The sequence below is a fragment of the Archocentrus centrarchus genome, chromosome 19 (assembly GCF_007364275.1).
Source record: "Archocentrus centrarchus isolate MPI-CPG fArcCen1 chromosome 19, fArcCen1, whole genome shotgun sequence".
NCBI classification, from domain to species: domain Eukaryota; kingdom Metazoa; phylum Chordata; class Actinopteri; order Cichliformes; family Cichlidae; genus Archocentrus; species Archocentrus centrarchus.
In genome coordinates this window covers 16,661,850-16,680,954 of record NC_044364.1, presented here as the reverse complement: position 1 = coordinate 16,680,954, position 19,105 = coordinate 16,661,850, and the positions used below count along the sequence as shown (strand labels likewise).

General features: G+C 40.0%; 1 protein-coding gene across 2 annotated transcripts; it reads left to right on the top strand.

Annotated features, from left to right (window-relative positions):
* Positions 1-4,888: 4,888 nt before the first annotated feature.
* Positions 4,889-14,184, top strand: sncgb (synuclein, gamma b (breast cancer-specific protein 1)). 2 transcript variants are annotated; one of them, XM_030754715.1, is made up of 6 exons: positions 4,889-5,261; positions 8,541-8,582; positions 9,936-10,063; positions 10,588-10,605; positions 11,391-11,432; positions 12,647-14,184. In XM_030754715.1, exons 1-6 carry the CDS (start codon positions 5,012-5,014, stop codon positions 12,653-12,655), a joined length of 489 nt encoding a protein of 162 aa, XP_030610575.1. In that variant the 5' UTR covers positions 4,889-5,011; the 3' UTR covers positions 12,656-14,184. The 2 variants fall into 2 exon arrangements, with proteins under 2 accessions (XP_030610575.1, XP_030610576.1); XM_030754716.1 differs by lacking the exon at positions 10,588-10,605 and having other exon boundaries at positions 4,890-5,261.
* The last annotated feature ends 4,921 nt before the right edge of the window (positions 14,185-19,105 follow it).

The following is a 19,105-nucleotide window of genomic DNA, read 5'->3' as shown; positions in this document are numbered from 1 at the left end:
CAAGAGGAGGAGGAAACTCCTCGGGAATGTGAGATAGTATTGCAGCCCAAATTAGTATGATGAGAAATACTAAATGTTAGTGTAAGAATGCTATGTTATATGTCAAATATATCTGTCAGCTGCTAAAACCTGATCTTGCATTTGGGTTTTTCTTTGTTTTTCTTTTTGTTTGGGTTCTGTCTCTCCTATGTGACGGGGAAATTGTACAAAAATTAAGTATTCAACTGAAAATGCAGAAATTATGTTTCTTTTATGCTCCAGTACGTAAACAAACATATGAACTTTAACACTATGTGCACGTTTGTGAGGCAGCACACATAGAGATGTATTTAAATGCACCAATAACAGTATGTAAAAAAAAAAAAATGCACTCAAAAATGTACTGATATCAATGTGAATAAATGTTTTCTTAAATCAACACAGCTGGGTGAACTGTTGTAAACTACTTAAAAATCAAAACTGGAGGCATGATTTAGTGACATGATTGACAGAGACACTCCTCGACCAACAAGACACATTTCCTGTCATTTCTGTTGCTGGTGGGCAGACGGTCTTTTGACTTTACAAACCAGGATGTTATTTAGAAAGAGCATCAAACAGCTCTGGACAGGAGAGTGAGATGATTGCCTATTTGCTTGTGGCAAAACTGGCACTAACACAGCTGTGATAACAGGGCTGACAAAGCCTCAAATATGTACTCAGCATGTGGAGCTGAACATTCTCCTTCTGTAGGGGGCGATATTAAGCTTTAACTTATTTCTGACATATATCAAAAGTATCAAATAGTAAGATCAGCATGCATACAATGAGCCAAAATCTCAGACTTCTGACTGTTCTAAGTCCTCAGTTAAAATTTTTTTCTACTTTTAGATCTGTATGATGTCTATAAGAGCAGAAATCCTTAATATGGTCATCTCAGCCACACAGCTCTTTCAGTTTGCACGGGGCAGCCAATTAGAAAGTTGCTTCAACGCACTTTATTTTGTAAGGTAAAGACCTACGATATTAGAATGAAACACCAACAATCACACAATCATCTATGATCGAGCACTTGGCAACAGTGGCAAGGAAAAAATCCCTTTAAACAGGCAGAAACCTCTAACTATAAGCTTTATCACATCTTTAAAACCTAATCTTAAAAGTGGAGCGGGTGTCTGTCTCGCAGATCCAAACTGGGAGCTGGTTCCATACCTTATATGTTTAGTGTACTCACCAAAGGACAAGGACTGGTCAAAGATGACTCCAAGATTCGTCAGTGTTACTGGATGCCAAGGTAATGCCATCTAAAGTAAATACCTGATTATACATAATATTTCTAAGATTTTTAGGACCGAGTACAATAACCTCAGTTTTGTCTGAAATGAGAAATTAGAGGTTATCCAGGCCATTATATCTTTAAGAGTTTAATTAGTTTAGTTGATTTGTATCATCAGGCATCGTGGATAATTAAAGTTGGATGGCATCTGCATGAAAATGTATGCAGTGTTTTCTAATAATACTGCCTACAGGAAGCATATCTAAAGCAAAAAAATACTGGTCCCAGCACAGAACCCTGTGGAACTTTTGTGTGTGAGGAAGTCTCTTCATTTACTTGCACAAATTAGAGACTATCAGATAGATAGGATTCAAACCACTTTTAATATCAGTGGTGTGTAATAAATAAACACATGAAGCTTTAAATAACCATAATGGGGAAATTTACTTAATTGTTTAGGTTGTCTTTATTGGTGTTTTCATTATACAAAATGATCACCTTGGCATGTGCAATCTGATATTATCAGCTTTACACTCCAATACTGTACCTGCCACTCTCACCTCTGCTTGTCCAGGTTTATTCCAGTCATAAAAAAGAAATGATGAGTATAAACACAGGCACACATCGGGATGGAGGGCTGAGACTTGCTGGGTAATAAAACCTGGATACTCCAGGGAGCAGAGCGGTCACAAATGGTCAAAAGAGAGAGAGGAGGTAAAACTGAGAGACAAAGAGGAAACGATGGAGGTCACAGGAGCAGCAACAGAAGGGGAAGAGGGGGGTGTGATCAGTGATGAGTGTCGATGGCGTCACTGTATCCGCCTGCAGCGGAGTGGCTACGTCGGCATGTGGCTGTGGGTACATCAAGGTTTGCATGCCAGCTTTCACACGCACACACACACACAGGGAAATCTTGATACCTTATATTCCGTGTCATCCATCCTACAAAGCCTTTATGGACGACGATGCTGTAATGACGCCAGCAGTTCAGGGAACACAGTCGATAATAAGCTTGACGTTAACATACAAATATACAACAAAAACAAACACAAACAACAAATCAGACAACAATGAGTTAAAAATGGTCACAGACCTGGTTTGCCATCAGCCATTGTTATTGTTTGTTAAACAATGTGTGGAGCGCTCCTTTATTGCCATTGATAAGCTATTCCAATAAGTAGTTGCCTTTCATGATAGCACAGTTTGTCCAAATGTAGCGCACCTTTAACACACCTCACAGTCCCCTCTAGTGGCGTTAGTGCCAACCCCACAGTCTGTCCGTTGATTAATAAATGAATTTAAAGGGTATGGAGCAAGTCCAGGTAGAACCTTATATATAAAACAGTCACACTTGGGTTTTTTAATGATCAAAACTCAAAAATGTATGTTTTTCCAGAATGATGAATGATGTGATGAAATGAGGTTGGCTTTTTATTTAAATAAATAAATAAATTATAGCTTTGTTAGAATTAAGAACAGCTTTTGAGAATCTTTTCGAAGGTCTAAATGCAGACTGATAAAATGAATTATAATGTGGTTGTCAGTTATTATGCCAATCCAGTTTTAACTCTCTGTTTTTCACTACCAGCTAATTTATCAGAGCTTTGTGGTGAACACAGACACACCGAACAATGACGTGTCCAGTGAGACCAAAACAGAAAATTTAAAAACATAAAAACAAAATAATCAGTTGTTAAAGCTGCTGAAAATCTCTGCAGTGTCGAGGGGAACTGCAGCCGGGGGATTATCTATGCATTCGTCACTACAAGCAAGGTTAGGACATAATTTATTTCATCTATCTGCATTTAAACCCCTGAAAGACTTGGACACATCGACTTGGACTTGGCCACAACAGATTTGCAAATAGTATTTTCGACTGATGATTTTACAGCTAATAATTTAATATCTTAAATCTGAATAATCCCTCATTGGTGTCATAATGCTGTGTCATGGTGTAATGTGTGCCGTGAACACCAGAGGGCAGTGTGATCACACACCTGAAAGAGGAGACCTCTGCCTCAGTAAAGAGATACTGAACTTTCTTTTATTTAGTATTATATAGTGTCAAGTCTATAATTATTCAGCAGCACACTTTCCTCGCAGTTATTTTCCAACATTTTGATATTGAATAAATAAATTTAAATAAATTGGGTTGTTGTAAAGTGGGAATAATTTAGAGATAAGTCACATTATTTAGATATTGCTACTCTTTGTGGATTTAGCCAACTGAATTCAGCAAGATGTAAGCAGATGTTTCATCAACCCCAAGACAACATAAAACTAGTATAAAAGGTAAAATTTGGTGAGTGAATCTAGTGCGCAACATCACCTTAAATATAAATTAAATATAAAGTTCCACCCTTGATGTGACCTGCAGACTAACCAATTTAGCCTCCGCTAAACTACATTACTCTCTAGTATTTTCATGCAACCTTTGAATAACACAAAATTTGTATACTTCTCTTTATTCTTCAGGATGTTTCTCAAAAAAATATAAAAAATCCAATTTTGCTTGCTGAGCCATCTTTACCTTTGAAAATAATCTCTCATCTTCCTCTTCTGTCCTTCATCTCAGAGAATGTCCCACTTTTTTTTTCTCTCCCTGGGAAATACAGCAGGATTAACACACAGACACATTTTGTGTCAAACTGCACTGAAACAGTTTGTGTGCTTGCTGATATCTGCTGAGGCATTTGCATTTGAAATTACCTGTCCGTTATTCCGTTCGTGCCCGCTCCTCTTCTGCAGCACCGTGACCCCAACTTTGCATCTGCACCATGAACACATCACAGGAATGAGAAGAAAAGAGGATGTTCTGAGGGTGTGAACAGATTTGATCATTTTCTCATCACTGGAGGCAACGCCAGGCTGAAAAAAGAACTCAATCAATAGTAATATGCATTAACGTGCCTCAGATTTAATGACTCAAAAACTGAAGGTTCATTCCAGCCCACTTTAACCCCTGGTTGTAATATCAATGTCACACAGAATCACTGCGCTGCTGAGTCGGCATGTCTCAGTGAAACAGGAGGAGGGGAGGGAGCGGGGCTGTTGTGACTCATTCAGGTGAAAATGAGAAAGCATTTTCTCTCCTATCTCAACAGCAAAAATAGCTGTAGGTGCTCTCTTTGCCTTTCTTAATGTAATCTGACTCCGCTCAGTGAGACTACTCGAGTGGTTAAAAATAAAAGCTGATGGCAAAGCATTTATATAAAGAGCAATAATGTTTATTTAAAGAATAGATAAGATATGCAGCAAAGAAATAATAAGTATTTATGGAGAACACTCTTGCCAAAAAATTAAAAAGGAAGGTCATGAGATGTTTGGGACAAGCTCTGTGACGCAGCTACAGATTGCACGACAAAATCTAACAAGGCATATGAACTGAGAAGGGGCTCTGCTGGTTATGTAACCAGTGCGTGCAGCCTCAGCATCTACTAAGGTGTGCCCAGAGCAATGTGCCAATCAAAATATGCAAACAGAAAGCTGGAGTCTGAACTGAGCATGAGAAGAAAAGATGGACGAGAGTGGGGAGATGGTTAAAGGGGCGGGGTTGCAGCATGACCTGAAAATGCTGCAGCATCCGGCTGCCTCTCCTCCTCCTCCTCCTCCTCCTCCTCTCTCCATCTTTTTCATATTGCCTGTATCCTCCCTTCTGTTTCTCTCAGTCTGAGTGTTGTAGCCCTGCTGTGTGTTCCTCTCTACCCTCTGTTGGAGCACCGAAGGGAGGAGGAGGAGCCACCAGGAAACAGGCGCATGCACATACTCACCCAGACACACACTGACATCTCACAGCATCACTTCTGCACGCTCACTCTAAGCACCAGCCAGCCAACCAGCCAGGCCCATTTGGAGCAGGGGAGCCTAACTGTTTCATCGCCCAACATGGATGTACTGATGAAGGGGTTCTCCATGGCCAAGGAGGGGGTGGTGGCCGCTGCAGAGAAGACCAAAGCAGGCATGGAGGAGGCAGCAGCCAAGACCAAGGAAGGGGTAATGTATGTAGGTATGTAACACGTCATCCAGCAAAAAGAAAAAAACGCAGTCATTTTCTGGTGTATGTGTGGGATTATTTCATGAGTTTTTGCATCACGTGATGTGGAGTCCCATGGTCATCCATGTCTAGGACTTGTGAGAGGAACAGAGACAGGAGGAGGAGGAGGAGTGAGTGCTGGTGGGATACTGCTGCAGGAGTGGTGCAGGGCAGAGGGTGGACAGAGAGAAAGAGAAGTTGCAGCTTGGTAGCAGGACAGTAACTGGTAGATAACTTTGTATTGTGGGAAAAAAAGAAATGCAGAGGAGAGGAGAGGAGAGGAGAGGAGAGGAGAGAAAGGGGGTCACTGCAGAGTTCTGTGATGCCGCTTCCTCAGGCTTTTATCACCTGACCAGTGTTATTTATAAATCACTGGATTGTGAAGCAGTTTGGACAGGGCTGTCCAGTAACAGACTGAAGCTCCCAGAGTGTCAGTTTATCAGATTTTTAAAAAATATTTACAGAACAGAGTTGACCTACATTCATAAAATAAATAAATAAAAAAGGCATTTTTTAAAAGCATTAAAAACTGATGCAAGTGTGAGAGGAAATCTGATTTTTAAATGCCAAAAAAATGATTAAACTTTGCTTCATTTTCTTTGCGCTCCTGCTGTTGTTTCCTGCATTTTAATTATAGCTCAAGCTGACACTGCGTCACGTTTCAAGGTTACCCCAAGCACTGGGCTTTTAGACCACCTGGGATGGGCTGGAGGAGGTGCAAAAGTAAGGAGGGTGGGTGAGGAGCCATTAGAAGTCCTCACTCACCCTCAGGCCCTCATCGTTGTTTGCGGTCCACCCTATCAGTGCTCTGTCTGACCATCACGCAGCAGATTCACAATCTTAATCATAATGATGAAAAAAGGAAAAGTCAGTGGCACAACCTGGAGAGGGAGGGGTGAGTTTGACAGGGCAAGGATCATTTGAGCACTGCAGCAATTTCCTCTCTCTATAACCCCACCACCACCACCACCACCACCACCACCCACCCACACACCCTCCTTCTCCCACACACCCTACCCTCATTGAGGCAAGAACGTTTGCATGCTCGTGTGAGTTTGTGATGTTGCAGCAGCAGGATTGGCCTGCCAGTGAGCGCTGCTTCAATAACAAACCACCTTCCTCCCCCCACAGCTCACAAAACACCCATCCCAGGGAAACGTGTAAGAATGGAGGGATGCAGGAAAAAGAGACGGGGGGGGGGTTGTTATGTCACCAAACGCTTTGAGCTTCTAGTCTCATGGCTCCTGTTTGAACACATGGAGGCACAGAAGGAGAAAGACAGGTGACACATCAGGATCGAGGGCTGAGACTTGCTGGGTAATAAAACCTGGATGTTCCAGGGAGCAGAGAATGGTCACAAATGGTCAAAAGAGAGAGAGGAGGCAAAAGGGAGCTGGGAGACGGAGAGGGAACGACGCAGATCACAGGAACAGCAACAGAACAGGGAAAGGGGATGTGATCAGTGAAGAGTGTCGATGGTTTCACTGTATCCGCCTGCAGCGGAGTGGCTGTGGGTACACAGTATCAAGGTTTGCATGCCAGCTTTCACATACACACATACGCACACACATACACACGCATGCACGCACACACAAACACACACAGGCCAGATCTAAATTAAATTTAAAAACAAAGAAAAAAACTCCTGCCACAAACTTTGATTTAACTTCATGTGATTTTTATTGCTGCCTTTATTTTGTTTTTTGCCCTGTAAATTTATATCACTTATTAATAATAAGTCATTTTAATTCTTTTCACACACACACACACACACACACACACACACACACACACACACTGTAGCATGTGCATGTATACATGCATAAAATGACATGCACATTACAAAGCACATGTGTGACATCATCACATCAGGATTGCTAAAGCACAAATCGTCCTCTGGGGGAAAAAAAAGCTGTATTTCTCCATGTTTAATGAATCATTTCATTACGGGAAAATGCATTCAAACACTCTAATCCATGCAGTCTTCATGCACTCAGGCATGCCTCCAATCAGGATTATAATTTATTATAAGGATTATTTCAACAATTGCGTTTTTGTTCTTATTCTTGTCATTTGATCAGCGGTGTCCTGTGCGTCACCTTCGGTTGAAACTGCATTGCTTGTGCAGCCCAATTGCAAAAAATATTTAAGATTTACTTGATAAATCAGATCCCAAAGTTTCCTCAGAAGTCAAGCACTCTTTCAAAGCCATGGTTTGTTCTGCAAGGTGTGTGTGGGGGGGGGGCTCTCTCTGTTGACTGAGAGAAAGAAGCTGTGTCACTGCAGCCTGTCATGGGCTGTACTGCAGTACTCGGCACTCCGCACGTGGCTCATGTACCGCGGGGAGCGTGCTGAGAGATGGAGGGAAGCAGAAGGCAGCAAGGCCGAGTGGATGCAGGACGCTGGCAGCAGCTGCATCTGTGTGACTGTACAACGAGTGTACAGGCAATTTACTCATCTGCAGATGTAGTCTTCCTTTCCTTCATCAGTTCCTTTCCACCTTCCTCTCGCTGTTTCCTTTTATCTTTCAGCTAAGATACTCCTCTCGTTTTATCCCTAACTCTGGCAGATTACATAACCACAATTTAATCTGCTGGGATCACACTGTAATGAGCACAGGGCAGGAAAGCAGGAAGGCATGTGCTGTTCACAGGATGGCTTCTAATAAAAATGTTTCCAAGTGTAAAGAGCTTTTTAATGCACGTTGTTCTCATGACTGAAGATGAAGATAACAGTCAAGGTTTTAATAGGTTTTGTAAAAATAAATAAATAACCCTCTGAAAAAGCAGGAAAACGTATCAGTCAGAGTGAAAAGAGTGAAAGTAGGTCTGTGGATGTATTTTTAGAAACAGTAATGGATAATGCTGAGCTGAGACTCTCGGGAATATTATGTCAAAGTTTAAAGGGGCAACAGCAGCTGAGAAATGTCCAAAAATACGTAAGAAATATAAGCTGTCAACATTTTATGATATGTCTCTGAAATTAAGCAGCATCAATTTAATGCACTGGCATGTGGATTGCTACTATTAGGCTATTAGTAATGTAAGATTTGATTCATTTATTACCCCATTAATAATTAAAGCAAATTTGTTACATAATGTATGCGCTTCATTTGTCTGTTTCACTTGCTGCTGCAAGAAAATCACAGAAAGGATGAACAGGGAGTGTAAAACATGTCACCTTTCTTTTACTGAAAACATACACGAGCCATGTAGGTGACTGTGAGTCTGTTTTTGTCTCTTTGGTCTGCAGGGAGTAAGACAAAGGAGGGAGTGGTGTCATCAGTAAACACAGGTAAGAAAAGCTGCATGTTTTAGTACCTATTGTGACGCTCTGGCCACATAAGGAAACCTCTGAAGGGAAAATGCAGAAGTTTTCTCTTATTATCTGAGTATTCTCTGCTCACAAAACCCACATCTAAATATATTCATGTATTCATTCATGGCTACATCTTAAAGGACAGTACTGAAATACTCTAGCACTCAAAGTACTACTCTAGTATTCTGGTACTCAGAAAAAAACTGCCTTTTCTCATCTAACAAATATTCTTTTAAATTACCACCAGGAACACAGAGGGGAAACAATTATAGTTTTATTCTTGCAAATAGTCATACTGCAGGATCCCCAGTCTTTGTAAAGTCTTAAAGTCTTTAGATCTGGGAGGGTGCCAGGTTTTTGTTTTTTCAAGTATTCTAAAGCTATTTGGTGTACGTTCACATTTAAATATGAACTACTTTACTAGAATATCATGTTATAAAACCTTCGTCTTCCACTCTGGAGTTTTTACTCCATTAGGGATGGCGGTAGGTTCATATTTAACCCTTTAGATGGACTTTTTACCAGTTTGGCATAACCAACTGTGAGACCCAAATGTTAGATGCTTGAATTTAAGGGTAACATCTAGTTTCTAAAATTCTGCTTGTTTAACACGTGGCTAAAATGTTACCAAATCCTAAATAATGCATTGCAGACCTGCTGTATATGTAATATGGAACTTTGGTATAAATTAAATAAGCCAACACGTACAAATACAGATAAAACAACAGTTCATAAAATGCATGATTAGATACACCTGGATCATCTGAAAGGTGTTTCAGGACTTTAAACGTCCTCGCTCAGGTGACACAGCTGTGCCCATCGTCAGGCCACGGTGTTTCATTTTTAACATCAAACACGTCACGGCTCCAAATTCTTAAATCTACTGATTTACTACTGATCTACTGATACTTTAAGTACTTCTTTGGTATGTTGCTTTCTACTTCTACTCCACTGTATTTTAGATGCAAATATTGTACTTTTTACTGCATAATGTTGAATAAATTGAAATATAAATGTACTGCTATGTAATATTTTATTTGTAACTAATTAAAATCATCTTGAGTTGCAACCATAAAGTGACAAACACTTTAACAAATCAATAATTATTTTCCATAAAGTATATGGTTTTAAAAAGAAGCCGTTTGTAAGGCAAGTACTTTATCTGATCAAATAATGTGATTTCCCTGCCCCCTCTGCCAACCTTTTAAAAATCCTAGAAACAACCTTGCACCTTTAAACAAGCGTCAAGGTCAAAATCAGGACCAGCTGTTTGTACTTTCTCACAGTGCAGTTTAAATACTAACAGTCCCTCCGCTCTCCACGTCTCAGTGGCCAACAGGACCGTGGATCAGACCAACATTGTTGGAGAAACAGCGGTTGCAGGAGCCAACGATGTGGCGCAGGCGACTGTGGAGGGAGTCGAGAACGTGGCTGCATCAACTGGGATGGTCAACCAGGTTAGTTGCCATGGTTAGGTCTTCTTCATAGGTTGGACTGATTAGTATGTTAGCAACTCTAGAAGAGAAGCAGAGTCCCTCTTCAGCAATATCAAAAATTGTATCTTTTACAATTGCCTGAAATTGAGCTTTAACAGCAAGTTTCAGGTTGAACACTAGATGGAGCCATTTCCCTTGAACTCGTATCAGACAGCTGAAAAAATTATTTTAACTTTTTTAACTAAATATTTACTATGAGTTCAGTTATTCAGTTAATATTTATTGTTGCTTTAGATGAAAAGAAATTGTATCATAATTTATGCTCGTGAAACTGATCGCCCTCCTTCTGCTCTTACATGTTGAACTCAGATGTTAGATGTTCTCACATTTAACATTTGCGTCTTTTCTGCATGTTTTCATTGCAGTCTGTTTTCTGTTGTTATAATATTGTGCCAGTGCTTTTTTTCTTGTGCTTTGTCGTTGTGTTACTGTTCTCACATTTTGTTGTTTGTGCTGTTTGTGTCTCATTTTTGTTTCCCTGATAGGAGGAGCCTTTTTACGAGGTGCCAGTTGGACAGAACAGTGTGGGGTCATAGGTCATAAAGGGACTGGGGTGGGCTAGGGAAGGAGATGGGGGCTGGGGGGTAGTGTGCATGCTGCTAAGAGTTTGTTAGGTATACCACGTTTATATTGGACTGTGTTCATTTAATGTACATTAGTCAATATTACACAACAAACTAAGTGAGTTTCATGAGGAAAGGTAAGAAACAGAAGCTTCTGTAAGACTCTCCACATTTATTCATGCAACATTTGGGGCTTTGGATTAAATCCTGCATCAAATGCACAACTGCAGTTCAGCATCACAGCATCCGAAAATAAATCCTTTAACTTCTTTTTAGTCTAAATATTTCAAAGATTTTCCTCTCATGCTCACTAAGTTGTGTACTTTAGGCTCCAGTGATACTAAAATTCCTTATTTCTAACCATGTAGCTCCTCTATGTAACATTAAACCACATCTGCAGACATCAGACAAGGCGGTGAATATACTTACAGCATGCATCAAAAGCTGCTTCTCAGTAAGGCCTGTGCATCAGGAGCCTGTAGGCAAAAGTTTTACCCTGATATCCTGTAAAGCTATAATTAACTAACACCCCCGCCCTTCCCTGAGAAGTCTTATGCATGATAATAAGAGCTGTTTCAACAGTACTGCATGCTCTTTTTAAAATGTCATAACTGCTTTATTGTATTAGAGCTGCCATCACTTAATCCTTTGCTCCTTGCAGACATGTTGAATCCACCTTTCTCTGGTATGTAATCCATCCTGATTAACGTCTTCTCCTCCCACAGGGAGAGTACGGAGGAATGCAGCAGGGAGGAGAAGGAGGAGAGGTAAGAAAATGAGTCATCGTTTAGACTATGACTGTCACGCTTTGTTAAGCACAGTACGAGCATGAATGTTTCTCAGAAATCGAAAGTAATAATATATTAATTAAAATGATATATTTACCTAAACATTGTATTTTGTGATGTTTGCATTCTGGTATTTAAATTCTGTGAGTTATACAATTCACTATTTTTCCAAGAAAAAAATAATTGAATTACTTTAATTTTACGTGATGATTCTGTTTACTGGTTACTTTGCAAACCGTAGATTCTGGAGATGAAAATGAGAAAGTCAGCCGATATTAAAAACATGTATATCAAAATAGATCATACACATTTCTCATTAAACACTCAAAACCTGGAAAACCTTTTTGGAATGCAGTTACTGATAATGGATCTGAAAGAGGTTATAAACAGTGGAGAGCAATCACAAACTAAACTGTGTGAGATCGATGCCACACACAGTGCATCACTGTTTCTAATTTACTAAAGTTGAACTATGATCTGTTAAAAGATGGACAGAAAAGTGCCTCAAGACTACATATTTTTCAGACGGCCAGTTGAAACTTCTTTGGCTGCAAAAACAAACCTGATTTTATAAAAGTCCCTGAAATTGACCTTTCAGGCCCCTCCCTCTACGGTCTCAGAAAACACATTCCTGATGAGTCTCCATCACTAGTTTAGATTCTTCTTTATTACAAGATGAAGTTAATTTTGTCCCAGTTAGAGTCACTGCATGCTTTAGGGTGGGTCTCCACTGTGATCTGCAAGTTTCTACTGTAGCGTGGAGTGTCCTTGTGTTTCAGTGTAAATGCACTGGAGTAAGTTTCAATATCACGCTGCATATTCTATACTGGCCTAACTGGTTTCCCTCTTCAGCAGATGGCTAGTTTTTTCTGTGAGGAGTCAGGAGCTGTTTTCATCTTTAACCATAAGTTTAAAAAACAAAAATCAGAAAAGTTTATGTCAGATAAATGTAGCAAAACAAAAAAAAAAAAGTGCAGATTTCCCTCTAAAATATGATTGCATGGAAATTTTAGGTCCAAAAATGGAAATACCTCCAAACTATACTTAACTGTACTAAATTGTTTCTGTACTTAGCTGTGGGGTGCTGCTTTAGGATCTAATAATACACTGTTCGTGTGTTTCTACTTTTACAAAAGTAAAAATATCTCTTCCATCACTGATCTTTGTATTTTTTCATCTTTCCTTCCTTCCAGGGGTACTAGTCGTCTTCAGGCCCTCCCGTGCTCTCCAGCTGCCCCTCGCCCCCCTCCCCTTTGCCTCGCTGTACCAGACTCCAGATGTTCAACATATTTTTTTGTGACTTTACGGAACCAAAATCAACTAAAACAGACTCTTCCGGACGCTGCACCTCGGCCCCTCTCTCCCCACTCAGTCTCCTCACTCCCTGATGCCCCCCCCCCCCCCCCCCCTCTAATTTTACGCAGCCTGAAGCTTTTCCTCCACTGCCCGTCGTACCCCCGCCTCATCTGTGTGTTAGTGCCGTCCTGATATGATCCTGGTGTTGTTGCTCCACTACATACCGATGAACCCACAGTAAAATCTCCCACGCAAACACACACGTTCACAAAAACAAAAAGAAACACACCATCATCAGGCACACACATGAAACACTCACATACAGTACATGCCGTAATGGCACTGACTGGAATTTGGGCAAATGAGTGACAGCTTGAGGAAAATAAAATTCTGGGTGTGTGAGTACACTTAGACCTCTGCATTCCACCTGAACAATAACACACTGTGTGACTGAGGCAGGGCCTGAGAGGGTGCATGAGCTGCAGTCAGCGTGTCCGTGTGTCAGTGTTAGCTTATGTATGCGTGTGCATGTGTAGCTACTGCTGTTTAAAGCAAATCTCAGAGGCTCGTGCAGGCAAATGCGCACTGAGGACTTCAAAGTTACATGTGAAGTAGTTAGTCACAGTAGACTGCATGAACAGATGTGTAGAATGACTCGTAATGTGTTGTTAAATATAGCGTAGCAGCTGTTCTGTGTAGCTTTGTGTGGCTTAGTGAGTGTTTCTGCTCAGCGTTTAGGTTATTGCAGTGGAAGCAGTGGACTATATTCATCTGTCAGGGCAGCAACTTGACATGTGTTCATGTGATGATATTATTATTATTATTATTATTATTATTATTCAGCATTAAAAGAGCATAATGAAGGTTTGGGTTAAAACTTAGATCAGCTTTATGTGTATTTCTGTGCACAGCTTGAATTCTGGGATATGTGGTAGCTTTAAGGATACTTTCTATTTCACACTATCTGAATCTGGCTGGACTGAAGCGCCCGCCCCTCAACTGTCTCAGCCAATCAGATCATTCCATTCTCCTGTCACTCAGTGTTACGCCACCTTACACTGCTATGCCTGCCCTGCAAAATTGTGTGCGTCAATATGTACTGTATGTGAGTGTGGCCATGTGTGTGTTAACACAGAACGGATTTAGCCAGCAAAATGTGTGTGTGTGTGTGTTTGTGTCTGGACCTGGTTTGTGTGTTCTTACTTTGAAGCCAATGGAAACTGATGACTGCATGTTGCCTTATCAAGCAATTTTACATTCACACACACATACGTATGCATCACAATACACAACACGTACCAGACAACACACAATCACAAATCCCTCAGCAAATACACAAACACGATTCACACACCACGTTTAAGTTGGCATCAAAGCAGACTCGCTGATTTTATAAACAGGACCAATGAAATTAAAAAGGTTTTGTTGAAATCGAGCTACGGTGTCAAGAATTTATTTGAAGAGTTTGAAAAGTTTCATTAATTGTGATCTCACAGTCTACATTAACCCAGCCTTTGAATGCTTTTCCTTTTCTGCTTTCTTGCTCAGAATTAACCAAACATGCACAATTATAGCTAACCTGGCTGTAAAACTCTAAAAATATATATCTTTATATATATCTGCATTGTTTTCATTGGCTGGAACACAAAGGGTAAAGGTGACAGCTACTGGTTTAGTTGGAGCTGCAGCACATGTGGAAAAACTGAGGCTTTCCCAAGACAGCCGAGCGATCTTACCTCTCTAGCCCGGTCCTCCCTGGAGCCTCCTCCCAGCAGAACACCTCACATAGGAGACGTTCAGGAGGAATCCCAGTCAGATGCCCGAACCACCTCAACTAGATCCATGCTTGTATCTTTACAGACTCTGCAGCAGGATCAAGATCTCTATATCACCACAATAAATAAAATCCTTTCTCTTTGCCCATGTGTGTTATTCCACATAAATTAGCCAAATCTAAGAAATCAGATTTAGAATCAGAAATGTCCTTAATTGTTTATTTTAATTAATTTATTTTGTGCATTGATTTTAGTCATTTTAATGCAACCACACAACGATCAAACATCCACGGTACCAGTGCTTGTTTCTTCTTGTCTATGTCACAGACATAAAACTGATGCAGTTTTGCTGTTGATATATCTTAATATTGATGCTCCGAGTTTATACAATCAAAATTGTGTCGACAAAACCAGAGATTTTTGATCCAGATTGTAACAACGTGTTTTGGCATAAAATTGAGTGGTTTATAATGAAAAATTTCATGTGTATATTTCTTGTACAAGTCACTTTTAGATGTAACATTAGCCAGTCGAGCTTGAGGTTGTAAAATTATTGTAAATATTATAAATACATTTTATACATAATATATAGTTATACTAGAATACTGTGTGTGTGTGTGTGTGTGTGTGTGTGTGTGTGTGTGTGTGTGTGTGTGTGTGTGTGTGTGTGTGTGTGTGTGTGTGTGTGTGTCATTTTATTCATCTCTAATTCACAGTTTCTTTGTTTTTACTTTCTGCACCCTGGTTACTTTAAGTGTACATTGGAGTACACTAATGTTATTAATTTTAAAAAATGGGTGTAACTGTCTACCACGAATTTGTCATAACTTTTAAGTTGGTTAGATTTAATAATGAACTGTGAATGAACAAACTGCATGTGGTATGAATGATAATTGAGGTTTGTCTTTTGCCCTCAGGAAGCACTAAACTGAGTCTACAATGGCAGAACAGCAAGGAAACGCTCCTGAAAATGTAAGCACTGAATACAAACAAATGGCATAAAATAAGTGAGCTTTGAGGTTTCCTATAATATGCTGATATGATGCATGCATTGAGACTGATCTTCTCTGCATGAAGAAACTGCAGCGCAAAGTTCAGCTGTGAGATCACAAAGTTTGGACAATCAATTCAAAATGCCCCCCTTCCAAATATGCACTCATAATTATGGATGCAAACTATTAACTGGTGTAAAAACTTGAAAAACTGGTGAAAAAATGTTTTTCTTTTTTTTTTTTTACAACGATGACCAGCTGCTGGTTGATCAACAGAAAAAAAAAAGTATAGAGTCCAATCAGTGAGGTCATTCATTCTGTGAAAAAACAGGCATCAATCAGGTGGCCCTTATTTAAGGATGAAGCCAACACATGTTGTACATGCATTTCTCACTGAAAACCTGAGAAAAATGGGCTGTCCAGACATTGTTCAAAAGAAAAGCGTTCTTTAAAAGGTTGATTGAAAAAGGAAAAAACATATAAAGAAGTGCAGAAAACGATAGGCTGCTCGGCTAAAATGATCTCCAGTGTTCTAAAATTGAAAGCAAAGACAGAGAGAAATGGACGAAAACTGAAGACTACCATTCAAATGGATCGAAGAATAGCCAGAATGGCAAAGACTCAGCCAATGATCAGCTCCAGGGTGATCAGAGACAGTTTGATGTTACCTGTGAGTACTGTGACAATTAGAAGACACCTGTGTGAAGCTAATCTGTTGGCAAGAAGTTCCCATAAAGTCCCACTGTGGGAATAAAAAAGGCATGTGCTAAGAGGTTACAGTTTGCCAAAGAACACATCGACTGGCCTGTAGAGAAATGTAGAAATATTTTATAGACTGATGAAATTAAGATTATTCTTTTTTGGTCCAAGGGCCCCAGACAGTTTGTCAGATGACCCCTAAGCACTGAATTCAAGCCACAGTATGCTCTGAAGACAGTGAAGCATGGTGGTGCAAGCATCATGATATTTGAATGTTTCTCTTACTATGGTGTCGGGCTTATTTATTGCATACCAGGGATCATGGATCAGTTTGCATATATCAAAATCCTTGAAAAGGTCATGTTGCCTTATGCTGAAGAGGAAATGCCCTTGAAATGGGTGTTTCAACAAGACAACAACCCCAAACACACCAGTAAGTGAGCAGCATCTTGATTCCAGACCAACAAAATTAAAGTTATGGAGTGGTCAGCCCAATCCCCGGACCTTGATCCAACAGAAAACTTGTAGGGTGACATCAAAAATGCTGTTATTGAGGCAAAACCAAGAAATGCAGAGGAATTGTGGAAAGTTGTCAAATCATCCTGGGCTGGAAGACCTGTTCACAAGTGTCAGAAGTTGGTCGACTCCATGCAACACAGATGTGAAGCAGTTCTCAGAAACACTGGTTATACAATTAAATATTAGTTTAGTGATTCACAGGAATGCTAATTCCTAAAGATTTTTGAGTTCATAAAGTGAATATTTGAGTTTATAAAGAAAAATGCAGACACTGCTATTTTTTTTTGAACAGCTCAGCATTCATTTTTCTTCATTTCCTGTTGAGTCATTGGAAAAATTACACATTTTTCTCCATGTTTTGATTTAGAATATAATGTGCAGTGTTCCCAGTGCCTGGAAACAAAAACAATTTAAGGATTCTTTACTCGTGCTTTTAAATGCACTGCTATTATTTTGGACACAACTGTACGTACACCCACATACAAACACACACACACACACACACACACACAAACAGAAAAGGAGGAGAGAGAGAGCAGTGGAGAGAGACAAAGGGTGAGTGGGTCCAGGGAACTGTGGATCCTGACAAAGCCTCACAAAACTGCTGGACCAGCGGAGCCAATTTCTTTGTTAACTGTTTTCTCTCAGTGATTCATCAGCTTCCATAAACAAAGAAGGGAAAACTTGAGTTCACTGCTGCCTGCGTGGCATGAGGAAATCAGGCGGAAATGGATGCCGTGTGTTTCAAATAGAAACTTAAGTCCTGTGAGTATCAGAGAAAAAACAGCTGCAGGAGGGTCTGCTTCACTGAAGGGTTTCTACTTTGACGAAAAAAAGGCGTACAGGAAGCACTTGTGGTACTAAACTGAGTTTACTCTTTCGGAGCAATGGCAGAGAACGAAGGAAACACTGCTGGAGCTGTAAGTAGTGAATACAGTAATATTCAGATATGACGCATGCGTTTATAAACTGCCTAACAAAGTATTAGTGTTTTTACTGATCTTCTTTACGTAAAGATGAACTCCAAAGCGAAGTTCATCTGTGAGATCATCAGGTTTGGAAATTCAATTCAAAATGCCCTCCTTCCAAATATGGCATTATAATAATGAATGAAAACTCTTAACTGTTAGAAAACATTTAAAGATGGTTAATTTTCTGGTTCAATGTAACTGGTGAGCAAATACAAACATTTTTTCAACAATATTCAGCTCCTGGCTGGTCAACAGAAAAACAAAAGTCTCTTCACATCAGGAGCTCCATCTCTGTGCTCACGGGTCAAATAATTAAATGAAAGTGTTGTTTCCTGCTGTCATTGTGTTAGCTGAACTGTAAGATAGGCTAACAACTACTTTTACTGGAGCTACTAGCAGGTTCTCATCATCCAACAAGTTTTAATTTCACATTTGTGTCTTACATTTCATCAGCTCCAAGAAAATGAAAATCGCAGTGGGGAAGACCACGTGGGGGAAGAGGAGGCACAAGCCAACAGGTAATGAGGTGACAGAGTTAAAATGCTGTGGCAAACATGTAAGAGTTGTCCAGAAGTGTGTAACTTTTTTTTGATAATGTGGTTTCTTCACAGAGAGGGCGAGGGTGCGACAGCAGGTGCTGCAGCTGCACAGGTGAGAACATAAATGAATGGGTGAATGAAAACAAACTCTAGTAACCCCCCACTAGCCTAGGCCTATTACTGCATAACTGATCCAGGCCTAACTATAAGCTTGATGAAAAAGGTTTTAAGCTTAATCTTAAAAACAGAGAGGGTGTCTGTCTCCTGAATCCAAACTGGGAGCTGGCTCCACAGAAGGCTGAATTTCTATAAATTATGTCAGATTCAAGATGGTGAAGGGCAGTAGGCTAGGCAGAATAATAACAAAAATATAATTTGTCTTGTTGTAATTCTGCCTCTTTTGAGCTTAAATGTGCTTGTATTTTTATGATTTTAATGCAGTTGTTCAAAACTTTTTTATGAATATAAAATGGTGCAGTGGAGTGCTGTGTGTGACAATTGACAGCCAGGGTTACAGCAGTAATATTATAGAATAATAGGGATTAAGTGCAGATATATTGTGACATAACTATCAAATAGCTGAACATAAATATCCATTTTACCAATAGGCCTACTGGAACAACAAATTGATACATTAGAAACTTGAGGCTTTTATACTTAAGTGAATGATTTCATGCTGTTCAGCTGCACAAGTTGGAATGTGTAGAGCTTGTTGTTTTTGTTTTGGCTGTTTTCTCTTGCTCTTAATGTCGGGGGTGGTATTTCCAGGACCCTCCACCACTTGGTGGAGAAACCCTTGTTGGCAAGCAAACATCAAGATGTTTCTTGTAGTTGGTCACCAGGTTTGCACACATCTCAGGA

Coding starts and splice junctions, on each gene's coding strand:
- sncgb (XM_030754715.1), top strand. CDS start 5,012: ATGCACATACTCACCCAGACACACACTGACATCTCACAGCATCACTTC. Junction 5,262..8,540: donor GGAAGGGGTAATGTATGTAG/GTATGTAACACG, acceptor TTTGGTCTGCAG/GGAGTAAGACAAAGGAGGGA. Junction 8,583..9,935: donor GGTGTCATCAGTAAACACAG/GTAAGAAAAGCT, acceptor TCCACGTCTCAG/TGGCCAACAGGACCGTGGAT.